The sequence below is a fragment of the Trematomus bernacchii genome, unplaced genomic scaffold (genome assembly GCF_902827165.1).
Source record: "Trematomus bernacchii unplaced genomic scaffold, fTreBer1.1, whole genome shotgun sequence".
NCBI classification, from domain to species: Eukaryota; Metazoa; Chordata; class Actinopteri; order Perciformes; family Nototheniidae; genus Trematomus; species Trematomus bernacchii.
In genome coordinates this window covers 893,786-919,476 of record NW_022987597.1, presented here as the reverse complement: position 1 = coordinate 919,476, position 25,691 = coordinate 893,786, and the positions used below count along the sequence as shown (strand labels likewise).

General features: G+C 42.6%; 1 protein-coding gene across 1 annotated transcript in view; it reads left to right on the top strand.

Moving 5' to 3' along the window:
- LOC117482497 (E3 ubiquitin-protein ligase RNF123) overlaps positions 1–25,418 on the top strand; it is a gene marked incomplete in the record, with an annotated part of 111,170 nt that extends 85,752 nt beyond the window's left edge. Inside the window, 3 exon segments of the mRNA XM_034130584.1 lie at positions 9,906–10,000; positions 24,154–24,239; positions 24,797–25,418. Of these exon segments, the coding sequence (XP_033986475.1) occupies positions 9,906–10,000; positions 24,154–24,239; positions 24,797–24,890 (275 nt within the window).
- Between the last annotated feature and the right edge of the window lie 273 nt (positions 25,419–25,691).

Sequence of the window (25,691 nt, the reverse complement as noted above, 5' to 3'; positions counted from 1 at the left end):
GGCTGAAACTCATTGACGAGAGGCTGAAACTCGTTGATGGAACTAGTTGATGAGAGGCTGAAACTCGCTGATGAGAGGCTGAAACTCGTTGATGGAACTAGTTGATGAGAGGCTGAAACTCGTTGATGGAACTAGTTGACGAGAGGCTGAAACTAGCTGACGAGAGGCTGAAACTAGCTGACGAGAGGCTGAAACTAGTTTGATGAGAGGCTGAAACTAGCTGACGAGAGGCTGAAACTAGTTGACGAGAGGCTGAAACTCGTTGATGGAACTAGTTGATGAGAGGCTGAAACTCGCTGATGAGAGGCTGAAACTCGTTGATGGAACTAGTTGATGAGAGGCTGAAACTCGTTGATGGAACTAGTTGACGAGAGGCTGAAACTAGCTGACGAGAGGCTGAAACTAGCTGACGAGAGGCTGAAACTAGTTTGATGAGAGGCTGAAACTAGCTGACGAGAGGCTGAAACTAGTTGACGAGAGGCTGAAACTCGCTGACGAGAGGCTGAAACTAGCTGACGAGAGGCTGAAACTAGTTGATGAGAGGCTGAAACTCGCTGACGAGAGGCTGAAACTAGCTGATGAGAGGCTGAAACTAGTTTGATGAGAGGCTGAAACTAGCTGATGAGAGGCTGAAACTCGCTGACGAGAGGCTGAAACTAGTTTGATGAGAGGCTGAAACTAGCTGACGAGAGGCTGAAACTCGTTGATGGAACTAGTTGACGAGAGGCTGAAACTAGTTTGATGAGAGGAGGCTGAAACTAGCTGACGAGAGGCTGAAACTAGCTGACGAGAGGCTGAAACTAGCTGACGAGAGGCTGAAACTAGTTGATGGAACTAGTTGATGAGAGGCTGAAACTAGCTGACGAGAGGCTGAAACTCGTTGATGAAACTAGTTGACGAGAGGCTGAAACTAGCTGACGAGAGGCTGAAACTAGCTGACGAGAGGAGGCTGAAACTAGTTGATGGAACTAGTTGACGAGAGGCTGAAACTAGCTGACGAGAGGCTGAAACTATGAGAGGCTGAAACTAGCTGACGAGAGGAGGCTGAAACTAGCTGACGAGAGGCTGAAACTAGCTGACGAGAGGCTGAAACTAGCTGACGAGGAGGCTGAAACTAGCTGGCGAGAGGCTGAAACTAGCTGACGAGAGGCTGAAACTAGTTGACGAGAGGCTGAAACTAGCTGACGAGAGGCTGAAACTAGCTGACGAGAGGAGGCTGAAACTAGCTGACGAGAGGCTGAAACTAGCTGACGAGAGGCTGAAACTAGCTGACGAGAGGCTGAACCTAGTTGATGGAACTAGTTGATGAGAGGCTGAAACTAGCTGACGAGAGGCTGAAACTCGCTGATGAAGCTAGTTGACGAGAGGCTGAAACTAGTTGATGAGAGGCTGAAACTAGCTGACGAGAGGAGGCTGAAACTAGTTGATGGAACTAGTTGACGAGAGGCTGAAACTAGCTGACGAGAGGCTGAAACTATGAGAGGCTGAAACTAGCTGACGAGAGGCTGAAACTAGCTGACGAGAGGCTGAAACTAGCTGACGAGAGGCTGAAACTAGTTGACGAGAGGCTGAAACTAGCTGACGAGAGGCTGAAACTAGCTGACGAGAGGAGGCTGAAACTAGCTGACGAGAGGCTGAAACTAGCTGACGAGAGGCTGAAACTAGCTGACGAGAGGCTGAAACTAGTTGACGAGAGGCTGAAACTAGCTGACGAGAGGCTGAAACTAGCTGACGAGAGGAGGCTGAAACTAGCTGACGAGAGGCTGAAACTAGCTGACGAGAGGCTGAAACTAGCTGACGAGAGGCTGAAACTAGCTGACGAGAGGAGGCTGAAACTAGCTGACGAGAGGCTGAAACTAGTTGACGAGAGGCTGAAACTAGCTGACGAGAGGCTGAAACTAGCTGACGAGAGGCTGAAACTAGCTGACGAGAGGCTGAAACTAGCTGACGAGGAGGCTGAAACTAGCTGGCGAGAGGCTGAAACTAGCTGACGAGAGGCTGAAACTAGTTGACGAGAGGCTGAAACTAGCTGACGAGAGGCTGAAACTAGCTGACGAGAGGAGGCTGAAACTAGCTGACGAGAGGCTGAAACTAGCTGACGAGAGGCTGAAACTAGCTGACGAGAGGCTGAACCTAGTTGATGGAACTAGTTGATGAGAGGCTGAAACTAGCTGACGAGAGGCTGAAACTCGCTGATGAAGCTAGTTGACGAGAGGCTGAAACTAGTTGATGAGAGGCTGAAACTAGCTGACGAGAGGAGGCTGAAACTAGTTGATGGAACTAGTTGACGAGAGGCTGAAACTAGCTGACGAGAGGCTGAAACTATGAGAGGCTGAAACTAGCTGACGAGAGGCTGAAACTAGCTGACGAGAGGCTGAAACTAGCTGACGAGAGGCTGAAACTAGTTGACGAGAGGCTGAAACTAGCTGACGAGAGGCTGAAACTAGCTGACGAGAGGAGGCTGAAACTAGCTGACGAGAGGCTGAAACTAGCTGACGAGAGGCTGAAACTAGCTGACGAGAGGCTGAAACTAGTTGACGAGAGGCTGAAACTAGCTGACGAGAGGCTGAAACTAGCTGACGAGAGGAGGCTGAAACTAGCTGACGAGAGGCTGAAACTAGCTGACGAGAGGCTGAAACTAGCTGACGAGAGGCTGAAACTAGCTGACGAGAGGAGGCTGAAACTAGCTGACGAGAGGCTGAAACTAGTTGACGAGAGGCTGAAACTAGCTGACGAGAGGCTGAAACTAGCTGACGAGAGGCTGAAACTAGCTGACGAGAGGAGGCTGAAACTAGCTGACGAGAGGCTGAAACTAGTTGATGGAACTAGTTGATGAGAGGCTGAAACTAGCTGACGAGAGGCTGAAACTCGTTGATGAAACTAGTTGACGAGAGGCTGAAACTAGCTGACGAGAGGCTGAAACTAGCTGACGAGAGGAGGCTGAAACTAGTTGATGGAACTAGTTGACGAGAGGCTGAAACTAGCTGACGAGAGGCTGAAACTATGAGAGGCTGAAACTAGCTGACGAGAGGAGGCTGAAACTAGCTGACGAGAGGCTGAAACTAGCTGACGAGAGGCTGAAACTAGCTGACGAGAGGCTGAAACTAGCTGACGAGAGGAGGCTGAAACTAGCTGACGAGAGGCTGAAACTAGCTGACGAGAGGCTGAAACTAGTTGACGAGAGGCTGAAACTAGCTGACGAGAGGAGGCTGAAACTAGCTGACGAGAGGCTGAAACTAGCTGACGAGAGGCTGAAACTAGCTGACGAGAGGCTGAAACTAGTTGACGAGAGGCTGAAACTAGCTGACGAGAGGAGGCTGAAACTAGCTGACGAGAGGCTGAAACTAGTTGACGAGAGGCTGAAACTAGCTGACGAGAGGCTGAAACTGGTTGATGGAACTAGTTGATGAGAGGCTGAAACTAGTTGATGGAACTAGTTGATGAGAGGCTGGAACTAGTTGATGGAACTAGTTGATGAGAGGCTGAAACTAGTTGATGGAACTAGCTGATGAGAGGCTGGAACTAGTTGATGGAACTAGTTGATGAGAGGCTGAAACTAGTTGATGAAACTAGTTGATGAGAGGCTGAAACTAGTTGATGAGAGGCTGAAACTAGCTGACGAGAGGCTGAAACTAGTTGATGGAACTAGTTGATGAGAGGCTGGAACTAGTTGATGGAACTAGTTGATGAGAGGCTGAAACTAGTTGATGAGAGGCTGAAACTAGCTGACGAGAGGCTGAAACTAGTTGATGGAACTAGCTGATGAGAGGCTGGAACTAGTTGATGGAACTAGTTGATGAGAGGCTGAAACTAGCTGACGAGAGGCTGAAACTAGTTGATGGAACTAGTTGATGAGAGGCTGAAACTAGTTGATGGAACTAGCTGATGAGAGGCTGAAACTAGTTGATGAGAGGCTGAAACTAGTTGATGAGAGGCTGAAACTAGTTGATGAGAGGCTGAAACTCGTTGATGGAACTAGTTGACGAGAGGCTGAAACTAGTTGATGAGAGGCTGAAACTAGTTGATGAGAGGCTGAAACTAGTTGATGAGAGGCTGAAACTCGTTGATGGAACTAGTTGATGAGAGGCTGAAACTAGTTGATGAGAGGCTGAAACTCGTTGATGGAACTAGTTGATGAGAGGCTGAAACTCGTTGATGGAACTAGTTGACGAGAGGCTGAAACTAGTTGATGAGAGGCTGAAACTAGTTGATGAGAGGCTGAAACTAGTTGATGAGAGGCTGAAACTCGTTGATGGAACTAGTTGATGAGAGGCTGAAACTAGTTGATGAGAGGCTGAAACTCGTTGATGAGAGGCTGAAACTAGTTGATGAGAGGCTGAAACTAGTTGATGAGAGGCTGAAACTCGTTGATGAGAGGCTGAAACTAGTTGATGAGAGGCTGAAACTAGTTGATGAGAGGCTGAAACTAGTTGATGGAACTAGCTGATGAGAGGCTGAAACTAGTTGATGAGAGGCTGAAACTAGTTGATGAGAGGCTGAAACTAGTTGATGAGAGGCTGAAACTCGTTGATGGAACTAGTTGATGAGAGGCTGAAACTAGTTGATGAGAGGCTGAAACTAGTTGATGAGAGGCTGAAACTCGTTGATGGAACTAGTTGACGAGAGGCTGAAACTAGCTGACGAGAGGCTGAAACTAGCTGACGAGAGGAGGCTGAAACTAGCTGACGAGAGGCTGAAACTAGCTGACGAGAGGCTGAAACTAGCTGACGAGAGGCTGAACCTAGTTGATGGAACTAGTTGATGAGAGGCTGAAACTAGCTGACGAGAGGCTGAAACTCGCTGATGAAGCTAGTTGACGAGAGGCTGAAACTAGTTGATGAGAGGCTGAAACTAGCTGACGAGAGGAGGCTGAAACTAGTTGATGGAACTAGTTGACGAGAGGCTGAAACTAGCTGACGAGAGGCTGAAACTATGAGAGGCTGAAACTAGCTGACGAGAGGCTGAAACTAGCTGACGAGAGGCTGAAACTAGCTGACGAGAGGCTGAAACTAGTTGACGAGAGGCTGAAACTAGCTGACGAGAGGCTGAAACTAGCTGACGAGAGGAGGCTGAAACTAGCTGACGAGAGGCTGAAACTAGCTGACGAGAGGCTGAAACTAGCTGACGAGAGGCTGAAACTAGCTGACGAGAGGCTGAAACTAGCTGACGAGAGGAGGCTGAAACTAGCTGACGAGAGGCTGAAACTAGCTGACGAGAGGCTGAAACTAGCTGACGAGAGGCTGAAACTAGCTGACGAGAGGAGGCTGAAACTAGCTGACGAGAGGCTGAAACTAGTTGACGAGAGGCTGAAACTAGCTGACGAGAGGCTGAAACTAGCTGACGAGAGGCTGAAACTAGCTGACGAGAGGAGGCTGAAACTAGCTGACGAGAGGCTGAAACTAGTTGATGGAACTAGTTGATGAGAGGCTGAAACTAGCTGACGAGAGGCTGAAACTCGTTGATGAAACTAGTTGACGAGAGGCTGAAACTAGCTGACGAGAGGCTGAAACTAGCTGACGAGAGGAGGCTGAAACTAGTTGATGGAACTAGTTGACGAGAGGCTGAAACTAGCTGACGAGAGGCTGAAACTATGAGAGGCTGAAACTAGCTGACGAGAGGAGGCTGAAACTAGCTGACGAGAGGCTGAAACTAGCTGACGAGAGGCTGAAACTAGCTGACGAGAGGAGGCTGAAACTAGCTGACGAGAGGCTGAAACTAGCTGACGAGAGGCTGAAACTAGTTGACGAGAGGCTGAAACTAGCTGACGAGAGGCTGAAACTAGCTGACGAGAGGAGGCTGAAACTAGCTGACGAGAGGCTGAAACTAGCTGACGAGAGGCTGAAACTAGCTTACGAGAGGCTGAAACTAGTTGACGAGAGGCTGAAACTAGCTGACGAGAGGAGGCTGAAACTAGCTGACGAGAGGCTGAAACTAGTTGACGAGAGGCTGAAACTAGCTGACGAGAGGCTGAAACTGGTTGATGGAACTAGTTGATGAGAGGCTGAAACTAGTTGATGGAACTAGTTGATGAGAGGCTGGAACTAGTTGATGGAACTAGTTGATGAGAGGCTGGAACTAGTTGATGGAACTAGTTGATGAGAGGCTGAAACTAGTTGATGGAACTAGTTGATGAGAGGCTGGAACTAGTTGATGGAACTAGTTGATGAGAGGCTGAAACTAGTTGATGGAACTAGCTGATGAGAGGCTGGAACTAGTTGATGGAACTAGTTGATGAGAGGCTGAAACTAGTTGATGAAACTAGTTGATGAGAGGCTGAAACTAGTTGATGAGAGGCTGAAACTAGCTGACGAGAGGCTGAAACTAGTTGATGGAACTAGCTGATGAGAGGCTGGAACTAGTTGATGGAACTAGTTGATGAGAGGCTGAAACTAGTTGATGAGAGGCTGAAACTAGCTGACGAGAGGCTGAAACTAGTTGATGGAACTAGCTGATGAGAGGCTGGAACTAGTTGATGGAACTAGTTGATGAGAGGCTGAAACTAGCTGACGAGAGGCTGAAACTAGTTGATGGAACTAGTTGATGAGAGGCTGAAACTAGTTGATGGAACTAGCTGATGAGAGGCTGAAACTAGTTGATGAGAGGCTGAAACTAGTTGATGAGAGGCTGAAACTCGTTGATGGAACTAGTTGACGAGAGGCTGAAACTAGTTGATGAGAGGCTGAAACTAGTTGATGAGAGGCTGAAACTAGTTGATGAGAGGCTGAAACTCGTTGATGGAACTAGTTGATGAGAGGCTGAAACTAGTTGATGAGAGGCTGAAACTAGTTGATGAGAGGCTGAAACTCGTTGATGGAACTAGTTGATGAGAGGCTGAAACTCGTTGATGGAACTAGTTGACGAGAGGCTGAAACTAGTTGATGAGAGGCTGAAACTAGTTGATGAGAGGCTGAAACTAGTTGATGAGAGGCTGAAACTCGTTGATGGAACTAGTTGATGAGAGGCTGAAACTAGTTGATGAGAGGCTGAAACTCGTTGATGAGAGGCTGAAACTAGTTGATGAGAGGCTGAAACTAGTTGATGAGAGGCTGAAACTCGTTGATGAGAGGCTGAAACTAGTTGATGAGAGGCTGAAACTAGTTGATGAGAGGCTGAAACTAGTTGATGAGAGGCTGAAACTAATTGATGAGAGGCTGAAACTAGTTGATGAGAGGCTGAAACTCGTTGATGGAACTAGTTGACGAGAGGCTGAAACTAGTTGATGAGAGGCTGAAACTAGTTGATGAGAGGCTGAAACTAGTTGATGGAACTAGCTGATGAGAGGCTGAAACTAGTTGATGAGAGGCTGAAACTAGTTGATGAGAGGCTGAAACTAGTTGATGAGAGGCTGAAACTCGTTGATGGAACTAGTTGATGAGAGGCTGAAACTAGTTGATGAGAGGCTGAAACTCGTTGATGGAACTAGTTGATGAGAGGCTGAAACTCGCTGACGAGAGGCTGAAACTAGTTGATTTGAGGCTGAAATCATTGATTTGAAATCGTCCTCAGTTAACGGACTCATCTGTGGTCCAGCTCTTCTTCTTCTATGGTTGTTGACGGCCTGATGTCCGCAGCACTCACTCTGAGTGTTTCTGCTCTCAATTGGATTTCTCCTGCTCTCTGCTCAGTAATGCTTCTCAGTGATCTGCAGACTGCGAGCCGCGAAGACTCACAGGACTTCATTTATATTAGAAAATATCAGTTTCAGTCTTCATTTAGGAGAAAAAACAACAACCATGAAGCTATACAAAAAATATAATACAAATATTTGTATGAACATATATAAACAAAAGTAGTTCAAATAAAAATGTTGTTTTAATGCAAATGTGTGCAATAGAAATATAAAATCAAATCAAAGAAACGTTGAACATGGGAAGTAAACATTATATAGAAGCGGCCCTTTTTATATTAAAATGTACTTAAGAGTGAGTACAGATAAACGGCAAGTCATTAGCATCGCACAGTTGAATAATGCATAGAAATACATGACAGTATAACAGATAAACTCCCCTCCATACTCCTGCAGAAATGTATATTGTTCCAGCAGAAAAGAGCAGCTTCATGTTAGCTAAGAAGCATGCTTACAGATAGCCATTAAAGATAAGAAAATAAACTAAAGTTACACAATTTACAAAATACACATCCTGTTAGAGTTCTGAAGATTTGAGCATCTCTCTCTGAAGAAACATGGCTTCTCTCCAGCCGTGAGGGGAGAATGCAGTGAAACAGGATCTGTCTGACTGCATGAGGGAAGGGAAGGGGGGAGAGATGGAAGGGAAGGGGGGAGAGATGGAAGGGAAGGGGGGAGAGATGGAAACACAGATCGAAAACCATCAAAGTGAGAGAGAGAGAGAACCTGGAGAATAAAGATGAACACATGAGAGAGATGGGAAATATTACAACCACTGATGTTTACTGGAGCAGCAATCTCATACTTTAAAGAGTCCTCTCCTGCTGATGTTCAGGTGTATATCGGTATGTAATGTCTCTACTTTAAAGAGTCCTCTCCTGCTGATGTTCAGGTGTATATCAGTATGTAGAGTCTCTACTTTAAAGAGTTCTCTCCTGCTGATGTTCAGGTGTATATCAGTATGTAGTGTCTCTACTTTAAAGAGTCCTCTCCTGCTGATGTTCAGGTGTATATCAGTATGTAGTGTCTCTACTTTAAAGAGTCCTCTCCTGCTGATGTTCAGGTGTATATCAGTATGTAGTGTCTCTACTTTAAAGAGTCCTCTCCTGCTGATGTTCAGGTGTATATCAGTGTGTCGTGTCTCTACTTTAAAGAGTCCTCTCCTGCTGATGTTCAGGTGTATATCAGTATGTAGTGTCTCTACTTTAAAGAGTCCTCTCCTGCTGATGTTCAGGTGTATATCAGTATGTAGTGTCTCTACTTTAAAGAGTTCTCTCCTGCTGATGTTTAGGTGTATATCAGTATGTAGTGTCTCTACTTTAAAGAGTCCTCTCCTGCTGATGTTCAGGTGTATATCAGTATGTAGTGTCTCTACTTTAAAGAGTCCTCTCCTGCTGATGTTCAGGTGTATATCAGTATGTAGAGTCTCTACTTTAAAGAGTCCTCTCCTGCTGATGTTCAGGTGTATATCAGTATGTAGAGTCTCTACTTTAAAGAGTCCTCTCTGCTGATGTTCAGGTGTATATCAGTATGTAGTGTCTCATACTTTAAAGAGTCCTCTCCTGCTGATGTTCAGGTGTATATCAGTATGTAGTGTCTCTACTTTAAAGAGTCCTCTCCTGCTGATGTTCAGGTGTATATCAGTATGTATTGTCTCATACTTTAAAGAGTCCTCTCCTGCTGATGTTCAGGTGTATATCAGTATGTAGAGTCTCTACTTTAAAGAGTCCTCTCCTGCTGATGTTCAGGTGTATATCAGTATGTAGTGTCTCTACTTTAAAGAGTCCTCTCCTGCTGATGTTCAGGTGTATATCAGTATGTAGTGTCTCTACTTTAAAGAGTCCTCTCCTGCTGATGTTCAGGTGTATATCAGTATGTAGTGTCTCTACTTTAAAGAGTCCTCTCCTGCTGATGTTCAGGTGTATATCAGTATGTAGTGTCTCTACTTTAAAGAGTCCTCTCCTGCTGATGTTCAGGTGTATATCAGTATGTAGTGTCTCTACTTTAAAGAGTCCTCTGCAGCTGCTCTGAACTGATTATTCAAACCTTCACATGATGCAACACCGCTGCAATGCATCCTGGGCCGTCACATGTCTGCTCAAACAAGCAATCTGACACGTTGGAGTTTCACTACACATGCAGTTAACCCCTTTCTGACTGAACATATAAAATATCTGCACACTAATACTAATACTTCATCAGCAGAGGGACTCTTTAAAGAGGTGTTGTTGTTCCTCTCCCTGCCTCTGACCTGCTCTCTGTGTGTGTTGCTCCTCAGACTCAGACTACATCAGTGAGGAGGAGAAGCAGAAAGTGGAGCTGATGTTAGCGTTCCTGACCGAGGAGAACCAGCAGGCAGCAGCTAGTACCGCCGTGAGTACAAATACTGAGATTACTACTACTGCAAATACTACTACTGCAAATACTACCAGTATACTGCACATACCACCAGTACTACTACCACTACTACTTCAAATACTACCACTACTACTGCAAATACTACCAGTATACTGCACATACCACCAGTACTACTACCACTACTACTTCAAATACTACCACTACTACTGCACATACCACCAGTACTACTACCACTACTACTTCAAATACTACCACTACTACTGCAAATACTACCAGTATACTGCACATACCACCAGTACTACTACCACTACTACTTCAAATACTACCACTACTACTGCACATACCACCAGTACTACTACCACTACTACTTCAAATACTACCACTACTACTGCAAATACTACCAGTATACTGCACATACCACCAGTACTACTACCACTACTACTTCAAATACTACCACTACTACTGCACATACCACCAGTACTACTACCACTACTACTTCAAATACTACCACTACTACTGCAAATACTACCAGTATACTGCACATACCACCAGTACTACTACAACTACTACTTCAAATACTACCACTACTACTGCAAATACTACCACTACTACTGCACATACCACCAGTACTACTACCACTACTACTGCACATACCACCAGTACTACTGCACATACCACCAGTACTACTGCACATACCACCAGTACTACTGCACATACTACCAGTACTACTACAAATACTAACGTCAAACATCTTCACATTAGTGTTTATACCTACAGTTGAGGGCTACATTATTAGCCCCCCAGGAGTTATGGAACATTTTCCTAAAATTCTTCCCAATGTTTCCAGCATTGATAAAACTTGATATAATCAAACATTCCCCAGTGCTATTTAGTAGCTTTTGGTACATTTTGGAACATAAAATAAGTTTTTAGGCTCACTTTATATCAAATATAGTGAAAAATGGGTCAAAGATATTAGCCCCCATGTGAATTTTTGCTTTGAAAACACACCTAATCAATCAATCAGCTTTCAAGCCACACCTAATCAACCAATCAGCATAAAAGGACTCCAAGAAACAGGCACTCTGATACCTTATAGAGAGGGACTATACTACTACTCCTACTCACCATGCCAAACACAAAGGAAATCAGTCTTGAGCTCAGACAGAAGACAGTGGAGGCTCATGATAAGGGGGAAGGCTACACTGCTATGTCCAAGCGCTTCACAGTGTCTAGAGCGGCTGCACGTTGCATCATTGAGAAGTACAAGGAGACACCTTCTGTAAGAAACAAACCTGGGCGTGGTCGAAAGCACAAGGTTTCAAGAACTCTGGAGAGGAAAACAGTCAGAGATGTCAGCAAGATGATTGTTGCTGACCTGGCCTCTGCTGGAGTCGATGTTTCAAGGAACACAGTGGTGAGGGCTCTTCATCGTGGTGGGCTTCAGGCTCTTCATCGTGGTGGGCTTCAGGCTCTTCATCGTGGTGGGCTTCAGGGCCATCGTCCCAGAAGAACCCCTTTACTCAAAGAGCGGCACATCAGAGCCAGACTGAGGTTTGCCCGTGAACATTTGAAAGGTAAAGATGAGTTTTGTAAGTCTGTGCTTTGGTCTGATGAGACTAAACTGGAACTGTTCGGGCACATGGATGCTGCTCATGTTTGGTGAAGAAAGGGAGAGGCCTTCTACCCTAAGAACACATCATGCTGTGGGGCTGCAGCCTCAGGCACAGGGAGCCTTGTTCGGGTGCAAGGCATCATGAACAATTAAAATGATGTTGACATTTTGAGGGATAATATGAAAACATCTGCTCTTAGTCTTCGCTCAGGTCGTCGCTGGGTGTTCCAACAAGACAACGACCCAAAGCACACATACAATATATTGTTTTAAATCTAATAAGTAATCAGTGTTTAAACCTCTGATAGTTCTCTCTCCTCTCCTCCCGTCTGTAGAAACCTGATCTATATATATATATATTTACCATTAGTAATAACCCCTCCCCAGCTGGGGTAACAGGAATCTCCCGGAGCCCCTGAACGCACCACTGAGGTCTGACTCTCACTCTCTATTTTAATGAAAGTCCACCGAGGCCAGACATTAAATTATACATTCATAAATCAGAGCAGGTGTGAACAAGCAGAGCAAAGGTCAACACACACACACACACACACAAACACACACACACACACACACACACACACACACACACACACACACACACACACACACACACACACACACACACACACACACACACACACACACACACACACACACACACACACACACATCAGAGTAAATCATTAGAGGCTCGCTGTGGATCTGTTGCTCTGACATCCCGAGCTGTTGTCTTGGCAAACATAAGAAGTGTGTGCGTGTGTGTGTGTGTGCGTGTGTGTGTGTGTGTGTGTGTGTGTGTGTGTGTGTGCGTGTGTGTGTGTGTAGATGGATGTTGGCAGCTTTTCAAACAGTCGAGTGATTTAATAACGTGGTGGCATCATGCGTGTCGTTCTTTAACACAACATAGACTCTGAATTATAAATATATACAGTATATAGTGAGATTCATATGACGTCAATATGGAACACTCCTATTGGCTAGCTAGGGGAGGGACTCTTTAAAGTAGAGACACTACATACTGATATACACCTGCACATCAGCAGGGGAGGACTCTTTAAAGTAGAGACACTACATACTGATATACACCTGAACATCAGCAGGAGAGGACTCTTTAAAGTAGAGACACTACTTACTGATATACACCTGAACATCAGCAGGAGAGGACTCTTTAAAGTAGAGACACTACATACTGATATACACCTGAACATCAGCAGGAGAGGACTCTTTAAAGTAGAGACACTACATACTGATATACACCTGGACATCAGCAGGAGAGGACTCTTTAAAGTAGAGACACTACATACTGATATACACCTGAACATCAGCAGGAGAGGACTCTTTAAAGTAGAGACACTACTTACTGATATACACCTGAACATCAGCAGGAGAGGACTCTTTAAAGTAGAGACACTACATACTGATATACACCTGAACATCAGCAGGAGAGGACTCTTTAAAGTAGAGACACTACTTACTGATATACACCTGAACATCAGCAGGAGAGGACTCTTTAAAGTAGAGACACTACATACTGATATACACCTGAACATCAGCAGGAGAGGACTCTTTAAAGTAGAGACACTACATACTGATATACACCTGAACATCAGCAGGAGAGGACTCTTTAAAGTAGAGACACTACATACTGATATACACCTGGACATCAGCAGGAGAGGACTCTTTAAAGTAGAGACACTACATACTGATATACACCTGAACATCAGCAGGAGAGGACTCTTTAAAGTAGAGACACTACATACTGATATACACCTGAACATCAGCAGGAGAGGACTCTTTAAAGTAGAGACACTACATACTGATATACACCTGAACATCAGCAGGAGAGGACTCTTTAAAGTAGAGACACTACATACTGATATACACCTGGACATCAGCAGGAGAGGACTCTTTAAAGTAGAGACACTACATACTGATATACACCTGAACATCAGCAGGAGAGGACTCTTTAAAGTAGAGACACTACATACTGATATACACCTGAACATCAGCAGGAGAGGACTCTTTAAAGTAGAGACACTACATACTGATATACACCTGCACATCAGCAGGAGAGGACTCTTTAAAGTAGAGACACTACACACTGATATACACCTGAACATCAGCAGGAGAGTACTCTTTAAAGTAGAGACACTACATACTGATATACACCTGCACATCAGCAGGAGGGGACTCTTTAAAGTAGAGACACTACATACTGATATACACCTGCACATCAGCAGGAGAGGACTCTTTAAAGTAGAGACACTACATACTGATATACACCTGAACATCAGCAGGAGAGGACTCTTTAAAGTAGAGACACTACATACTGATATACACCTGCACATCAGCAGGAGAGGACTCTTTAAAGTAGAGACACTATATACTGATATACACCTGAACATCAGCAGGAGAGGACTCTTTAAAGTAGAGACACTACATACTGATATACACCTGAACATCAGCAGGAGAGGACTCTTTAAAGTAGAGACACTACATACTGATATACACCTGAACATCAGCAGGAGAGCACTCTTTAAAGTAGAGACACTACATACTGATATACACCTGAACATCAGCAGGAGAGGACTCTTTAAAGTAGAGACACTACATACTGATATACACCTGAACATCAGCAGGAGAGGACTCTTTAAAGTAGAGACACTACATACTGATATACACCTGAACATCAGCAGGAGAGGACTCTTTAAAGTAGAGACACTACATACTGATATACACCTGAACATCAGCAGGAGAGGACTCTTTAAAGTAGAGACACTACATACTGATATACACCTGAACATCAGCAGGAGAGAACTCTTTAAAGTAGAGACACTACATACTGATATACACCTGAACATCAGCAGGAGAGGACTCTTTAAAGTAGAGACACTACAGACTGATATACACCTGAACATCAGCAGGAGAGGACTCTTTAAAGTAGAGACACTACATACTGATATACACCTGAACATCAGCAGGAGAGCACTCTTTAAAGTAGAGACACTACATACTGATATACACCTGAACATCAGCAGGAGAGGACTCTTTAAAGTAGAGACACTACATACTGATATACACCTGAACATCAGCAGGAGAGGACTCTTTAAAGTAGAGACACTACATACTGATATACACCTGAACATCAGCAGGAGAGAACTCTTTAAAGTAGAGACACTACATACTGATATACACCTGAACATCAGCAGGAGAGGACTCTTTAAAGTAGAGACACTACATACTGATATACACCTGAACATCAGCAGGAGAGGACTCTTTAAAGTAGAGACACTACATACTGATATACACCTGAACATCAGCAGGAGAGCACTCTTTAAAGTAGAGACACTACATACTGATATACACCTGAACATCAGCAGGAGAGGACTCTTTAAAGTAGAGATACTACATACTGATATACACCTGAACATCAGCAGGAGAGGACTCTTTAAAGTAGAGACACTACATACTGATATACACCTGAACATCAGCAGGAGAGAACTCTTTAAAGTAGAGACACTACATACTGATATACACCTGAACATCAGCAGGAGAGAACTCTTTAAAGTAGAGACACTACATACTGATATACACCTGAACATCAGCAGGAGAGGACTCTTTAAAGTAGAGACACTACATACTGATATACACCTGAACATCAGCAGGAGAGGACTCTTTAAAGTAGAGACACTACATACTGATATACACCTGAACATCAGCAGGAGAGCACTCTTTAAAGTAGAGACACTACATACTGATATACACCTGAACATCAGCAGGAGAGGACTCTTTAAAGTAGAGACACTACATACTGATATACACCTGAACATCAGCAGGAGAGAACTCTTTAAAGTAGAGACACTACATACTGATATACACCTGAACATCAGCAGGAGAGGACTCTTTAAAGTAGAGACACTACATACTGATATACACCTGAACATCAGCAGGAGAGGACTCTTTAAAGTAGAGACACTACATACTGATATACACCTGAACATCAGCAGGAGAGCACTCTTTAAAGTAGAGACACTACATACTGATATACACCTGAACATCAGCAGGAGAGGACTCTTTAAAGTAGAGACACTACATACTGATATACACCTGAACATCAGTAGGAGAGGACTCTTTAAAGTAGAGACACTACATACTGATATACACCTGAACATCAGCAGGAGAGAACTCTTTAAAGTAGAGACACTACATACTGATATACACCTGAACATCAGCAGGAGAGGACTCTTTAAAGTAGAGACACTACATACTGATATACACCTGAACATCAGCAGGAGAGAACTCTTTAAAGTAGAGACACTACATACTGATATACACCTGAACATCAGCAGGAGAGGACTCTTTAAAGTAGAGACACTACATACTGATATACACCTGAACATCAGCAGGAGAGGACTCTTTAAAGTAAACTTTACTTCTCGATGTTTGAGATTCTTCTGGAGGAACTTTCTCTCATCATCCTCGGTCTGTGTCAAAGTGAGATTAATTAAAATCAGTCCATCTTGTGTAACGATGGCTTTCAGAGCAGATGAGTTTGGTTGAGAAACAGAGACGATCTTCACTGTTTATTAAATCTTGTATCAAAGTCTTTCATTAGGCTGTTCCTCCTCTCAGAGCACGACTGATCCTCGTTAAAACACGAGAGACGGGAGGAAATAAATCACACGTTTAATAAAGCTTTCATGTTCCTGATTACAGGAATTATTTTTGTATTGCCTTGACTCATCACTGAAGTAAGAACTGTTTGATCCTTTCTTCATAAAGATGACACCGACTCGATCCAGCTTTTTACCTTTTTCTAAAAAACTGAAACGATGGACTCATAATCCCACTAAATAGAAGTATCTAAATTATTATTACAGTATTCCGCCGGAACTTTGCACCTCTTCTCCTCCTGCATTCCACATCGCAGAAACTCCGTTCAAACATCAAAACGTTCAGCTCGGTCGGGAATCGATGGCTATTACATTTATCATTCATAACTTTCATAATTCCAGAGATACATCCCATAATTCATCACATTGTTAACCATTGAAGTCAATGGAGAAAATCTTCAGACTTGAACAATCTTCATGCGACTTCAACTGCTAACTGTTCATTCATACTTTCACTCAGAAACCTCATTCCAACTTTAAAATGTTACACATCTTTCTGACATTATTCGTGTAACACAACTTTTAAATCTGATTCTTACTTTTAGAGATATTAAACATTGTTCAGACCTTGGTAAAGAGGTTTTCTTCAGATGTTAACATTAACTAGAGTGCGTGATGTCACAGCTAGAGTGGAGGAAATCTTGAAATTTGCCTTCATATTTTTTTTTAAAACTGCCATAATTCCCAAACCCTACATTCCTGAGACATCATTTTTCATGACAAACGTAGGAAAACATCTCGTAGCTTGAAAAATGACAAATAATTAAGCAAAATAATTAAACAAAATGCCTCTTGAGGGCATGAAGTGACAAAAACGTTCAATATATCTCCATTAAAACCCATTGTAATTTCAGGCTGATATTTCCTCACAGCAGCAGCCGCACACCTTTCTTAAACTGCCAAAAAGGCCACATTATTAACCCGAAAGTACACAAAAATTACACTTCAGATACTCAACTTCCTTGACATGCTTCACGTTTTGAAATTTCACAGATATCTGTTATCGTTCTTCCACAAAACGTTCACATGTAAGAGGTTCATCTCTCATTCAGAACAATGCAAACCTTTGATCTCTACAGAGCTCGTTAGCTCAACTATAAACACCTGTGTAATGGAACACGATGATGTCATCACTCCAACTGACAGCAGTCAGTTCTAACTGTTCATTTCATACTCACACTCTCTCTCTCTCTCACACACACACACACACTCTCTCTCTCTCTCTCTCTCTCTTCAAACTTCACAGGTTTGGTAACAATGCAGCCATCAACGCATCTAAGCGTATTAATGCCGTTGCCATGGCAACACAATGCTCGCCATGAAACACGGTTTTCTCATAACTTCAGTGAAAATGCTCCAAACGGCCCAAAACTTCACAGGTTTGGTAACGATGCAGCCATCAACGCATCTAACCGTATTATGGAGTGTCATCAAATGCCGTTGCCATGGCGACAGACTACTCGCCATGAAGCTTGATGTCGCTGTAAGTCCAATGGACACGGTCCGATCGTCCTCCAAACTTCGCTTGTATATCACCGGTACAGCCCTCAACAGCTCTACGTCAATTATGAGGTTTCTTCAAATGCCGTTGCCATGGTAACACAAGGCTCGCCATGAAACACGGTTTTCTCATAACTTCAGTGAAAATGCTCCAAACAGCCCAAAACTTCACAGGTTTGGTAACGATGCAGCCATCCACACATCTAAGCGTATTATGGGATGTCATCAAATGCCGTTGGCATGGGGACAGATCATTCACCATCAAGTTAGTTCAAAAGTTTGCAGTTCAAATATTCTGCTGCTTTTCCAAGCCTTTTTACTTTCTTTTCTTCTCTCATCACACATTCAAGCCCCCAGTGTTCATGTATCATTTCAATCTAAATTCTTCACTTTCTTCTTACACATTACATTTCAGCATAGCAGTTTAGCGTCAGATTTTCAGCATAAAGCATTCCCACTAGCAATTTCTTCAGGAATTGCATTCCCTAGTTGATAATAATGTGCTTTTACATGCAGCCGTACATCGACGATAAACAGAAGAAGTCAACCGTTCATACCCATAAATTAGTGAAGACTCCCTAACTTGGGGTTCAGTCTCTTGTCCAATAACATATTGAGTGATGGGCCGGCGATTGAAACCAGAGCTTCTGATTGGCCGATTAAGTCCATGAACCCGTTTCTTGCTCTATGTGCGGCTTCTAATACTCGTTATTACTACTAATAACTAGTGGTCACTCTGAGGGTACAAGGACGTTTAAAGCTCCTTTTCATTACCTGGTAAAGCTCTACTGACGGGGGGAAGGGCATTTTTTTTTTGAGATCTGAATGAAAGTGAATTTTGTTTTTTAGTTCTGAGTAAAAAGTCAGAATTTTGGGAAAAGAAGTTTGAGAGAAATGTCAGAAATCTCATAAAATAAAGTCATAATCTTAAGGAACAGGTCTGAAATCTGAAAAAGTCAACACAAAAGTCTAAATTCTGAGAAAAAAGTTTAAATTTTGGGAAAATGTCAGAAATATGAAGAAAAGTCAATACTGAAAAAACGTCAACATTTTGATAAAAAAGGTCTGGAATCTGTTCCTGGCCCGTCGCTGAAGCTGGATCTTTATTATTTGCTCCTCAAAGTCATAGTCGTGTTGTTCTTTGGAAATACTTTCTCACACATTAGTAAACCTGATAAACAAATGTAACACTCAAACAGCGCCGTGCTGAGTTCAAGGGCATCTGTATTCTCCGACAGAGGAAGTACACAGCAGCTCCAACATCAACAAGGACAGATAATAAGACGAGAAACAGTAAAACAGATCACAATCACTGAAGACGATATGTTCAAGACCCTCTAACGTACTTCTGATCTGGGATTAGACTCTGGATTTCATTTAGGATTTACTTCAGACTAACCTGAATCTCTGACTTTATTTTTAACATATATCATTTTTATTTTAATGTGTGACTTACTATGCATATCTATTTCTTGTTAATTCACCCAATTTTCTGAGTTTAATCCTTGTTATTTGACAGCTTTAATATCAGACATTATGAAAGTTATTTTCTGCAGCACCTCTTTTCACCCTCTGTCTGAAACCAGAGCCCGGTCTGCTCTGATTGTTTAGCTGGTCGGCTCTCTTGTGATTGGTCAACCAGCTTAGAGATGTCCCGCCCCTTTGCCTCTCACGTACAATGTGTTGGAGGAAGAAGTTAGAATTTGGGAATTCTAAAAATGTTGGGAAAAGTCAGAATGTTGAGATTTCCAGAAAAAAGTCAGAATTTATTTTAAAAAGTCAGAATTCTTAAAAATGTCAGAAAAAAATCAGTCAGATTAGATTTATAGAAGAAAAAAAATGGTCAGATTTGTATTATTATTATTATTTCTAGCCAATAGGAGCGTGAGCGTTTCTATCGTGATGTAACCTCTGATTCAGTTCCGTACGTAGGGACTCGGGTAAAGAGTTAAATATGTTCCCTGCACTCTGTTAGAGATCTGACTGATGATTGAAACATCAACGTCTAAGTGCCATAGCAACGAGAGGCGTGTAATTTGTAATTATCTGTTTTGATGTGTGTGTGTGTGTGTGTGTGTGAGGTGTGGGTGTGTGTGAGTTGTTTCCAACTCTCATGCAGACTTACGACGCTGCAGAGTGTCTGAAGCGTCATTTTTTACTCTTTATACGACCGACCTTCATCAGGTTCTGCCCACTCAGCAGCACTCAGGAACACACACTCGGACATGCACACACACACTCTGACATGCACACACACTCTGACATGCACACACACACACACTCTGACATGTACACACACACACACTCTGACATGAACACTGATTTGTTTCAGTGCACTTTAAACCTTTCTGAGTCATATCTCAGGCCTCAGATAAACACACACACACACACACACACACACACACACACACACACACCGACTGCTTCTAACCACCAGAGCTTTGAGATTGTACGCAGTTGTCAACACGTCGATACCTTTTTCAAACGGTCGTATTCGTCATGAATACGTTTAAAAACAACAGAAATAAAACTCGATGTATTTTTAGATTAAACTCGATCGTCTTTTAGCTTTCTCGCTGTGCATCAAGGCTTCAAGCTGATGCTCAGGTTGAGTTGCATCTCTATTTATGAGGGTGATGAAACAGGGCAGAGACTGAAGCTTTATTACTTTCCACATCGACAGGCGGAACCAGATCCACTTTTGGGTCTTTTTCAAGTCACTCTGAGCATCTTGGAGGCTGTGTTTGGACTCTTTGTGGTCCTTTTGATGATGTGTGTGTCTCTTTGAGTTCATTATCATCTCCTTTATAACCTGTGTGAGTCTCTTTGAGTTCATTATCATCTCCTTTATAACCTGTGTGAGTCTCTTTGAGTTCATTATCATCTCCTTTATAACCTGTGTGAGTCTCTTTGAGTTCATTATCATCTCCTTTATAACCTGTGTGAGTTCTTTTCATCTCTTTGTTTTTGGTTGGACTCTGGTTGTTTATAGGTCTCTTGGACGTCTTTATGTCTTTTTTGAATGTCGTTTTGAGTCTCTCTGTACTCGTTTGTTGTCTTTTGAGGTCATTTTGAGTCTTTGAGGTCATTTTGAGTCTTTGAGGTCATTTTGAGTCTTTGAGGTCATCTTGAGTCTTTGAGGTCATTTTGAGTCTTTGAGGTCATTTTGAGGTCATTTTGAGTCTTTGAGGTCATTTTGAATAATTGACTTTGTTTTGAGTCTCCTATAGACTGCTTTAAACCTCCTTGTTTTGAGTCTCTTTGTTGTTGTTGTTGTTGTTTATTAGTCTCTTGGAGGTCATTATGTCTCTTTTGAATGTAGTTTTGAGTCTCTCTGTACTCGTTTGAAGTCTTTTTGAGACTTCTGAGGTCATCTTGAGTCTTTGAGGTCATCTTGAGTCTTTGAGGTCATCTTGAGTCTCTGAGGTCATCTTGACTCTGAGGTCATCTTGACTCTGAGGTCATCTTGAGTCTTTGAGGTCATCTTGAGTCTTTGAGGTCATCTTGAGTCTTTGAGGTCATCTTGAGTCTTTGAGGTCATCTTGAGTCTCTGAGGTCATCTTGAGTCTCCTATAGGCTGCTTTAAACCTCCTTGTTTGAGTCTCTAATGGAAGTTCCTGCTCCTCCTGTAACTTCCTGTCAAATAAAACCAGGTCAGCGTCTCTTTGCTGTTATTACCGTCTGTCTCTTCATCCTCTTCCTCTCCCACTTTGAACTCTGTCTGACTCTTGGATTATAATCATTTGTGGTGGAAAGGATAAAAGGCTTACGGAGACATTTTGAATTCAAATTGTATCCAATTATTTGTGTTTGCCAGCTGGAAGTGGGGCACCGTTGTCTTGCATTTGAATCTGAACATATTCCTAACAGCAGCTCTGACTCCTCGGTTCACATCGAACACAGATTCACTCTGATGATAATTCATGTTATTCAGGTTCTGTCTCCTCTCAGATATCATGTTTCTGAACACACTGAAGGTGGTGGTCCGCCGTCTGAAGCACACAGTCCGTAGGCGCAACATACAATCAACCTTGGTTGCTGATTGGTTACACAAGACAAAACATCGTTATGACATCATAAAGTGGCCAAAATCTGATCAGCTCATTTTCAGACAGGTTTTTATAGAAATGGATCAAAAAGAGAGAGAATCTTTGTTCCTGAAACTTTCAGAGTCTCTTTCCACAGAGGGGACACATGTTGATGAAGAAGAGACATGAAGAAGAGGGGACACATGTTGATGAAGAAGAGACATGAAGAAGAGGGGACACATGTTGATGAAGAAGAGACATGAAGAAGAGGGGACACATGTTGATGAAGAAGAGACATGAAGAAGAGGGGACACATGTTGATGAAGAAGAGACATGAAGAAGAGGGGACACATGTTGATGAAGAAGAGACATGAAGAAGAGGGGACACATGTTGATGAAGAAGAGACATGAAGAAGAGGGGACACATGTTGATGAAGAAGAGACATGAAGAAGAGGGGACACATGTTGATGTAGAAGAGACATGAAGAAGAGGGGACACATGTTGATGTAGAAGAGACATGAAGAAGAGGGGACACATGTTGATGTAGAAGAGACATGAAGAAGAGGGGACACATGTTGATGAAGAAGAGACATGAAGAAGAGGGGACACATGTTGATGAAGAAGAGGGGACACATGTTGATGTAGAAGAGACATGAAGAAGAGGGGACACATGTTGATGAAGAAGAGACATGAAGAAGAGGGGACACATGTTGATGAAGAAGAGACATGAAGAAGAGGGGACACATGTTGATGAAGAAGAGGGGACACATGTTGATGTAGAAGAGACATGAAGAAGAGGGGACACATGTTGATGTAGAAGAGACATGAAGAAGAGGGGACACATGTTGATGAAGAAGAGACATGAAGAAGAGGGGACACATGTTGATGAAGAAGAGACATGAAGAAGAGGGGACACATGTTGATGAAGAAGAGACATGAAGAAGAGGGGACACATGTTGATGAAGAAGAGACATGAAGAAGAGGGGAAAATGTTTCTGTGTCAGCGTGTTGAAAGAAGCACAACATGTGATCAATACACAGAACATCAATACAAAGAGAGAAGTGGGGACATGTAGGTGATGAAGGTGATGAAGACGATGACGTGTTTCCATCAGCACCTGTGGGGTGAATCAGACCTCCCATGATGCACTGGGGCTAAAGATAGACTGTTGATGGTGGAGGACACGCTTGTGTTAAAGTGCAAGTTGAAGAGAAACTGGATCTGATTTCTGATGCCGTTAAAAAGTGGTTTTTCTACAAATCTGTGTGTTCTTTAGATCTGAGGTTTATAACTCAACATGAATACACTCTCTCTTTGGATTCATCATCCATTCTGAGGTTTATAACTCAACATGAATACACTCTCTCTTTTGATTCATCATCCATTCTGAGGTTTATAACTCAACATGAATACACTCTCTCTTTGGATTCATCATCCATTCTGAGGTTTATAACTCAACATGAATACACTCTCTCTTTGGATTCATCATCCATTCTGAGGTGAGACGTTTCTCTTCTGCGGGTTTAAGAAATCTGCATCTTCTACTTTTTCTCAAAAGGATCATTTGTGTGTCAGTTTTCCTCCAGGAATATATCATGTTGTTGTAAATGGAGTTAGGAAGATCTGTGGTTTCCCTCTCTTTTCATATTTCATATATCGTACTGCAGGTTTCTGGTTTTGTGATTCTGAAGAAAGAAATCTGTTAAAGAAATACAAATGTGTTCTAAGATAAGAAGAACTTTATTGATGCCAATGTGGGAAATGTTTGCGTTGCAGCAGCGTAACGAGACAAGGCAATGTACATCGGAGAAGTTAAGAGTAGAAATAAACAACTCTAAAATGTAAACATCTCAAAATAGAAATAAAACAGCATTAAAAAAGTAGAAAATATACACGTTGAAGTGCAAAATATAAAGCAGGATATTATATACATGAAGTGTGAGGAATGGAGTATTACATGAAATATAAGTGTAAATACTGTACAGCCATTTTGTGAAGCTCCACCCGTCTGCATCAAAGTGAAATCCACCCAAATGTACATGAAAAGATGGAAACAGTATTTATCAGATGAGTTTTCAAATGAAATCTGGATCCTTCCTTCTTCATATCTGATCATAACGAGGCGCTGAATGTTCTCTCTGAGCAGACCCTTTTCTGCTGTTTGGGGTTTCCTACAGTGTGTTATTCTGTTCTGTGTTTCTTCTGGAACACGGTGACATCACTTTGGAACACTGCGCTCCTATTGGCTAGCGTTTTACGTGATAAGGGCTAAAGGGGCGGGACATCTGTCAGGAGCTTTAATAATAGTAATAATAACAACAATAAGATATTGTGTTCTGTGTTGCAGCCGACCAGCGAGGAGGACCTCTGTCCCATCTGCTACGCTCACTCCATCTCCGCCGTCTTTAAACCCTGCTCACACAAGTCCTGCAAGTGAGTCACACACACACACACACACACACACACACACACACACACACACACACACACACACACACACACACACACACACACACACACACACACACACACACACACACACACACACACACAGCTGTTTGTTCAGACAGGTAATCACACTTGCTTGTCAGCGCTGTATATTGATGTGGAAATCCTTCACACACCTGTCTATAGGTGTGTGTGTGTGTGTGTGTGTGTGTGTGTGTGTGTGTGTGTGTGTGTGTGTGTGTGTGTGTGTGTGTGTGTGTGGTGTGTGTGTGTGTGTGTGTGTGTGTGTGTGTGTGTGTGTGTGTGTGTGTGTGTGTGTGTGTGTGTGTGTGTGTGTGTGTGTGAGAGTCAGCTGTTTGTTGTGCTGATGGTGCAGCAGACGTCATTCCTCTGTTTCATATTTCATGAACTCCAGAGGATCTTGATTTAGCTCAGACTGCAGCTGTATGGATCTCTGATGGAAAACACATTTACCTTCCCCTTTGTTTACTATAATAATAATAATAACAACAATAATAATAATATTCCTGTTGTTTCTGCAGAGCGTGCATCAACCAGCATCTGATGAACAACAAGGACTGTTTCTTCTGCAAAGCCACCATCACCGGGGTGGAGGACTACAGCAAGCCCTGCTAACACACACACACACACACACACACACACACACACACACACACACACACACACACACACACACACACACACACACACACACAGTTTCTCTCAGCGTGTTTTAGGGCCGCTGGAGGTATACAATGTTTAAAACATGAAGGAGATATTCAGAGATAAAAGTGTCATTTACAAATAATTAAAATAAATATTCTCTGAGATTAAAGTCCTGAATTAATGAGCAAATAACTTTCATAATGTCTGATATTAAAGCCGTTAAATAACAAGGATTACACTCAGATCAATTAACAAGAAGTAGCTATAGTAAGTCCCACTTTAGAAGAGAGATGCTGATGATATATGTTAATTTATATTTTGGCAAAGTTTAAAGTCCAACATAAAAAGACAAAAAATGATTGGATATTCTTGGAAAATAACAAAAAAAACTACAAATATAATGTGAAAAATACAAGATTAAAGGAGTACATTCACACAAAAAGACAAAAAATATGTTTAAATGTCTGAAAATGACTTCAAAGAGACACAACATGACTTCAGAGAGACACAACATGACTTCAAAGAGACACAACATGACTTCAGAGAGACACAACATGACTACAAAGAGACACAACATGACTTCAAAGAGACACAACATGACTTCAAAGAGACACAACATGACTTCAAAGAGACACAACATGACTACAAAGAGACACAACATGACTACAAAGAGACACAAGATCACTTCAAAGAGACACAACATGACTTCAAAGAGACACAACATGACTTCAAAGAGACACAAGATCACTTCAAAGAGACACAACATGACTT